The 8,210-nt window shown below is 26.2% G+C and overlaps 1 protein-coding gene across 1 annotated transcript; it reads right to left on the bottom strand.

Annotated features, from left to right (window-relative positions):
• Positions 1-5,378: 5,378 nt before the first annotated feature.
• On the bottom strand, positions 5,379-7,393 carry LOC113559918 (E3 SUMO-protein ligase KIAA1586-like). Its single transcript, XM_026965699.1, has 2 exons — positions 5,999-7,393; positions 5,379-5,901 (listed from the first exon to the last, which is right to left on the bottom strand). The coding sequence occupies exons 1-2, from the start codon at positions 7,202-7,204 to the stop codon at positions 5,470-5,472; spliced, it is 1,638 nt and encodes a 545-aa protein (XP_026821500.1). The 5' UTR covers positions 7,205-7,393; the 3' UTR covers positions 5,379-5,469.
• Between the last annotated feature and the right edge of the window lie 817 nt (positions 7,394-8,210).

Here is an 8,210-nt window from a genome sequence, read left to right as displayed (position 1 = left end):
TGATGATGTTTAAGAAAAACGGTTTAAGTCCTTTTTTGGTTTATTTATAAGAGTTATAGTTAAATTTCCGTTGCGTCTATTTATGACACTGTATGTCATGCCATGGCCATGTGAATAACAATTATAATATAATTTGAAAACAAAAAATGTGAATTTGTGATAAAGATCAAGAAAAAAAAAATCAGGTTCAAAATAAGTTTTTGTTTTCCTTGAAAAATAAAAATTCGGACATGAACCTTTTCTTACAAACACCTTTTTATTAATAATTTACTCGAATATGTTTTTATATTAATAATTTTTGAATGTGGTACATTTTAAGTTTAACTGTTTTAAGGTAAATTTAGTGTTTGAGTATCGGGGATATTTAATTGAAAAAAATGGACCAACCTTAATATTATGAACATTCTTGGATAGGTATCAATTTTATAGTTTATTATTATCTATAAAATAGAAAATATTGCCCACTATTAAAAAAATATAAATAAAAAGATTTTAAAAGTTACTCAAAATATTCTTAAATTGTATAATTAATGAGCAGGCTAACAACTATTTATTTAATATTTATATAATTAACTTTTAAAACGGTATTCTATTTCTGATAATGAAATTAAAATTACATAGGCTGTCATTAAAAAAATGTAAGTAAAATAAAATATTTGTAATAATACCAATTAATATGTCAAAACTATCTAAAAAAATGTTTAACACAGAAATAAAGAACAGTCTAATTTTTTCAGAAAATTTATAAATTAGTGTAGCAATTAAATAATGTTCGTTTTTTTCTGATTTTTGGAATTTTATTAAAACTCTCTTGGAGATTGAAAAAAGAATCCAGCTATGTTAAATTCTCAATTCATAGAAATGCTGAGTGCAATTTTTTGAAAAAAAAACATCACTGAATAAATATTTAAGAACAACTTCACTTTGAATTTAAAATTAAAGTATAAATAAAAAATCGTACCATCACACAAAATACAACTATATGTTCAATAAAGATTACCAAAATATATTTAAATAAAATATCTATAATCACTGAACATTTATGCTGAATATAGCGTTAATGTGTACATAACAGATTTTAGAATTTAGGTCTTATTTTAGTATAGTAAAAATATAGATTTTATTCAAGTATTTTATTTTTATTGTGTATTAAGAATTATACTCGGAGACCATACATCTTCCTTTGTTACTTTTCCAAAATAGCTGTATACTTCTAAAAAGTGAAAACCTCTTATTTTCTTTGGCGGGTGCTATATCAAATATATGTTTTGACCTTTGGGTGACAGTTTCTTTTAGGAAATCGTATAAAAAGAGGTTAGTTTTCACCACTGTGAAAAAATATCGTTGTGTGTATATAGTTAAATGAAATGTTTTTCTATAGACGTCACAAAAGCACGATGATTTTTTTATAATGTATTTTCACAATTTCACGTGTATATAACATGGTTATAAATTACTTCGAAGTTCTAACTACACACTGAAATAAAATTATCTAATGTCTTCATACACTTAATATATTAAGTGTGGATGCATGCGTATTTCGATAGTTAAATGATCTTCGACTGACAGTATAATTGTAAACGTATACGAAGGAGAAAAAATTAGGTATCCTGAAACGTCAAATTAACAATTTAATTGTAATTTACAACGATATTCTTGAATAGAATTATTAACAAAATGTAATACAATTTATCGAAGATAATTTCAGTTATCTTCATACCTTATTTTTCATAATTTATAGCTACTAAAATATATATATATATTCAAAGTCTAAGCCATAACATTGTAATATTAAATATGAAAAAGGTATTGTGCAATAATCGTTGTGCGAGCGGGTTGAATGTAATAAATAAATCTTGACGTTCAAAAAATGGTCCCAAGAAGTGCAGGAATATTGACCGTAAAATTTTAGAACTTTTTTTTATTTTATTTACTTAAAATGTTTTTAAGTTAAGCATTAGTTTCCAAAATAAAACCACTGAGATTTATATTTTAAGTAAGATAATATAAGACAATAATTTGTTAGATCCAAATTACCTATAAATCGTTTATATTATGTAAATCATTTTAATATCACTTTTAAAAAATGAAAACTATTAATTTTATAGGTAGCGTTGCCAGAGGATGGACAGATAGAGATAATAAGATATCCAGAGAGATACTCGTGGGTCCCTGCAGATGTAATCCATAGTAGGTAAATTTTAATTATATTTTAATAAATAGTTCTGGATTACGTTATTATTGAATTTGATTGCCTGGTACTTAAAATGTAAAAACAAAAATACTTATAAAGTATGTAAATTTGATGTTTATGTTTATGTTTTACATAATAACATGTAGCTCACTACTACCGTTTTTACACGATGTGTATTGGAAGTAGGCTTTCTGTTTATTATGTATGAATATATTGTTATATCGATCAGAAGTTAATCTAATACTGTGTCTGAACTATGTACATAATATAGAGCTAATATATTATGTATATACGTATATTAAAGGTATATTATGTAAAATAATAAAAATATTGAAAAACGATAAAAACAGGAAAAATAAATAATAATAAATACAAAATATATCATATTAATAATTGGTAATATATAAATAATATTCTTTGAATTTATTGATTTGAAAGTCGTAAAAATTGACTCGATTAAGGTTTTCTAATATCATTATTATCGCGTGGAGAAAAAAACCATTAGTCGTTCGAAATATATATAATTAAACAATAGTCAATGTAACGCGCACAATTGATATTATTATACTAGTAAACTTATTTTTGAGGATATTGCAAATATCCGCAAGTATATTATATATGTATAAATAGTTTTACACATTGTAATTATTTTTAGTATATTACTCAATTATTTGACTAATCAATCGTGTTATTTAAATCATCTAAACATGATGGAATTGTTACGAATAAATGTTAAACATGCATAAAAACTTTTCATATTTTATACGACATTAACTATAATATATTATCTGTCATATGCATGTTTATTATCTGTACCTACATATCGTTATACAATGCATGGTCACACACAGTAAATACATTGATAAATTGTGAACTAACTGAAACAAACACCTTATTGAATATAACATTAAACGAACAATGTAAAATGGATTTTAAGAACAATTAACACACTCGCATATTAATCGCGTGTTAATACCAATCCGCAGTATCACTATCACCAACAACCATAAGTCTATGCCAACAACACAGATTGCCGTATGATATATGTTATCAAAATATGGTTATACGCATTTTTTTTTTTTAATCGATAAGTTAAAGTATTTAAATACTTAATATTATATATTATGTATAATTTAAATTTATTAAATATGATAAGTGTTTAGTTTATTATTTACAGTATATTTATTAAAAATGTATTATTATTTTTTTAAATTTTATTATCTGGTTAAAGAAAAAGAACAATACAACTAGGAATAATTAAATGTTTAGAAATTTTTGTTGTCGGACGTTTTCGATTTCTGTTGAACATCTATTGATGGCGACTGAAAGAATTGCAGAGCTGAATTTAAAGAACTAAAAAAAAAAAGTAAAATAAAACAGTGGCCGGCAATTGTATTACTAATAGTGGTTTGTTCGGCAAACAGACAATAATTAATATATATGAATATATAAATAAGTAATCGAATTTTTGTCCACACGGACAGTTGAAATTGATTTATTTATTGCATAATTCATTTTCATCTAAATATTTATACTATGAATATATTATAAAATAATAGATTCTTTACCTATAGTTATAATATATTATTATATATTATTCAATTTATCATAACATTACTATAATTAAATAAAATTAATATTGATTTATTGAGAAAACCATGACATTTATTCATCCGTCGTTATATAATATAATTTAAACCTATTCAATACATATTATATTTATTTAAATTTAATTTCTTTTCATTTAAATACGCACTTATTGGATGTACCTGATAATATTTTTATTCCTTACTTATTTTCTTTATTTTTGATGTTTATATTAAAAGAAATACACTTCTAATTTTATAAATCATAAATATGTAAGCATAAAATTATAAGTAGTTCATATTACTAGAATATCATATAATATATAATAATATATTTATGATATATATCATTTAAATTATTTTAACAAAGTTTAATAATTGTTCTGAAAACTAAATTATACATTAAAAAAAATGTGACTATAACTTAAATAGTTTTTAACTACAGTAAAAAACGTTTTAAAAGGATCTTGCATTAATTTTTCAAGCCTTAAAATAATGATCAAAAATTAAGTTGTAATTTTAAATATCTATAAATATTAAAAAAAAAGATTCAAAACATTTTGAAAATTGTGTTATGTCTAAAAAATGTAAATATTAATGTTTGGTGAAGATTTTAAGTCTATGTGATTATTCATTTTTTAATTACAGAATCTAAAAACCCGGAAAGTCGCTCTGCTATGTGGTAGGTAACAAATGTGCCTTGACATTAAGTATTTCACAGTAATCCTATTTTGAATCCAAGCATCCAAGCGTTAAATTCAAATTCAAATATATATATATATATATAATTTATGAATACGGAAAACGATTATGAGCAGAGACGATCATCTGTCGGTATATTTTTAAAATATTTTACATTTTTCTATTACTTAATGAGACTATGAATTTTTCTAATATTTTTAATATATCACTATGTTTTGTTAATAATAACATAGGTACGTACTTCTGACAAGTTTCAAGTATCTACGAATAATATTTTTTCAATTTTAGCAAAATAATTAATATTGTTTTTTTTCGTTCGAGTATTCAATTTCATAAAAATTTAAACTCAAATGTCTATATAAAAGGCGTGGCTGTGTATTTTTGATATTTTTAAATTGCTATTAGTAAGACTTATAAAACTGTTGTCAATATTTAAATGAGTAAATTAAAATACTCGTATAGTCGTATTTAAAAAATTAACATGACTTGGTATAAAGTATAATATAAAGTAAGCAGTTAATAAATAATAACAATTGGATAATTGGTAGCCGCTCTTGTTCTGTGACATTATCTCAGCAAGGCCTTAACTAAAGCTATACTTATTGACTCGTTCTGTTGTCTCTATACTAGCGTATAGCTATTATCACTATTTTACGGCTTTATGAATCACATGTACACAGAGGTGTTCCCAATATTTTTTTTGAGAGTATACTAAGACTCTAGTCAAGGTGAAGATCCATGATTTAAACAAGGGAGGGTAGAATGATACAAATAGAACCTTTTTTTAAGTATTTAAAAATACTCATAAATCTTTTTAAAATAAAAGTAATAAACATGAATATTTAATAATATACAAATATTTTTACTGTGGTCTATAATTATAAAGGATGTGTTAAAAATATGAAAAAAAAAATCAAACTTTTAAAAAAAGCTTGAAATTACCTTTATAAGTCAATAAAATATGAAAATATACAAATACTAAAAAATTTAATTAAATAAATTGTTAAAAAATAATTTCTGCATCTTATTTTCGTCGTCTATTTCTTTTCTTTCTTTACCTCTAGGAGTGGAAACGGCAGAACGGTGATCTCTTAACCAAATTTTAATATAAGGTCTAGGATTAAAATCTGCAATTGAAGGGCCATTGATAGAGATGAACATCAAATCTGACACATTTTCAATGTTTAAGCTAGTCCTTAAATCAGTTATTGTCAAATTCATATCGGAAAACCCTCGTTCACAATCAGCTGTTGAAGTTGGGAGTATATTTAATGCTTTCATGAAACTAGAAAAAACATTTCTTGAACGGAAGTCAACTACACTTTCAAATTCAGAAAAACCTAATGTCCGTGATACTCTTTTAACTTCATCTTCTCCCTTTGCATCATTAATTGCTACTTTGAACACTTCATCAATTACCTATAAAATAAAAGACGATTTATTAAATATTCATTTATTCTGTTTAAATAATCAAAATATTGAAATAAATTATCAAAATAATAGTTTTTTTCTTTACCTGAATGTCTTCTAGCATTGTTTTATTTTTTGAGTCATCAAATAAGCGTTGACGCATTCTGTCTACTAAATTTTGCAAAAATTGTAACCTGTTAATCCCTCCTGATTTTGTCATTGTAATATTGACACCTTTGTTAATTCCTTTCTGAATAGCTTCTATAATTTCCTTTTCTTTTTCCCCAGGTTCAGCTTTCAGACTTTCTAAAATTCTAATCGTTCTATTTATCTCCGACTGGGCACGCATTAGAGTTGTTTTTCTGGACTGTAATATACAAGATAACATTGCAAGCTCAGAAAGAACATCGTAAAAAAGTCCAAGTTCCTCCAAAAAAGAAGAGGATTCTAATTTTTTTTTTATGCCATTTGATGTCACATCATGTGTTTTACTAACATGTAAATATATTCCCGGATAATTATTCCATATGGCTTTTATAGTTCGAAAACTGCTTGCAGACCAGCGTACATTCAAAACACGACCTATTTTTTTCATTTCAATGCCTACTTCAACACAAGATTTATCTAAACCCATTGAATTTTTAGGACTTTGATGATAGTAAGCGTAGAGTTTGTCCATTAGACTTTGGAAACGAGAGACTCCAGTACAATCTTTTATTACGTCATGTACTGAGAGTTCGAGGCGATGACATAAACAATGCCAGGTAAATAGATTCGGAATTTTTTCGCGTAGTTTAGTAGCAACTCCAGCTTTCTTACCCGTCATTACACTTGCTCCGTCACTGGCAAAAGCAATCCAGTTGTTTAATGCAAACGATGTTGATATCCCATTACATTCTAAACTTAACCAAATAGATTTTTCGATAGTTTCAGCATCTTGTCTATCTAAGTCAATCAGGTCTAAGAATGCTACAACCGGCGATTCTACGTCAAAATATGATGAAATATACAAAATTAGTGTACATTTGGTACTCAGCGTTGTTGATTCGTCAATCATTATGGTAAATTTCGAATTCGACTGTATAAGGCGTAAAATAAGTCGTTTGCGCATCTCCTTTGCAATGACGTTTACCATTCGAGTGGCAGTTATTCTGCTATGTAAGGAAGATCCCATGTCCAATCCATTGATTTGTTGTAATTGAACAAGTTCTTCAAACTGTTTAAAGGGACGGTGATTTTTTGCCAAGCAATATACAGTTCTAAAAAGTCGCGTATTGGAATCAATCTCTACTTCAGATATACGTTCGAACATTTTATCTAATACTTTGTCTGAGCTTTTTTTCAATATGTTTTCAGCTAACACATGAGCTTTGCTTTCTGAATGTTGTTTAATTTTATTTCTTAATGAAGCCAGTTGATTTGTACGATTACACCCAGCAGCTATGATTTCAAAGCCTACCCACTCAGAAGAAATTCGAACTTTGCTATCGATGTTAGATTTTTGAAAATTAATACTATTTTTAGCTTGAATGCAATTATTACATCCTAGTTTCCCATTTTTGCTACTTAACCATGAGTTTTTCTTTTGAAACTCTATTACCTGTTCTTTTGTCCATAATGCAGGCCAAATTTTGGAAGTATCCCATACATCTTGTATTTGATTATCGATTTGACTATCACTAACAAAATTATCTTCATTGGGCATCACTAGCTCGTGTGAACTAGTAGCACAAATGGCAGTATTAGTCGCATTTTTAGGTTTTTTTTCTCGGGGCATAAAAAAACTATCAAGTGTTCCGCTTTCACGTTTAAAATTCGAACTCATATTTTGATAAAAATTTAAATAACACTTTATACAGTAAAACAGATTAGGATAGTTAATTAAACTCAATTAAATAAATTAATAAAACTGCTCAAATAAAATGAATACGTTAGTAAATAATAATTAATAAAAGAATTAAGAACTTATTCACGGTAAACACAAACGGTAGATCACACAACGCACAATCGATTTATAAAAATAATAAAATGTTACAAGTCGGCGGTAACGGATGTACTGATTAAATTAATCGTGTTCAGAGTCAGACGCATTTCCATCATCTAACGCGATAGTTCGTTTCTTGTTTTCTGAGAATCTAATAATAGTTGTAAGATATAAGTGTCATATTTCCGTTATCAGCGTCATAAATAATAATTGACTTTCGTAGCATTTTCTGAGTAACCAAAACCAGTTTTTTTTTGTATATAATTTGAGAGTATACGCAGTATACCCATATTTCTGACAAAATATCTTGAGAGTATACGGCGTATATGTAGTA

This window comes from Rhopalosiphum maidis, chromosome 3 (genome assembly GCF_003676215.2).
Source record: "Rhopalosiphum maidis isolate BTI-1 chromosome 3, ASM367621v3, whole genome shotgun sequence".
Taxonomy (NCBI): domain Eukaryota; kingdom Metazoa; phylum Arthropoda; class Insecta; order Hemiptera; family Aphididae; genus Rhopalosiphum; species Rhopalosiphum maidis.
The sequence above is the reverse complement of the archived record's forward strand: the minus strand, read 5'-3'. Positions and strand labels throughout refer to the sequence as shown.

Excerpts from the sequence above, each read along its gene's own strand:
- LOC113559918 (XM_026965699.1), bottom strand. The coding sequence starts at position 7,204 with ATGTTCGAACGTATATCTGAAGTAGAGATTGATTCCAATACGCGACTT. Across the intron at positions 5,902-5,998 it reads CAATGCTAGAAGACATTCAG|GTAATTGATGAAGTGTTCAA; the intron begins GTAAAGAAAAAA and ends TTTATTTTATAG.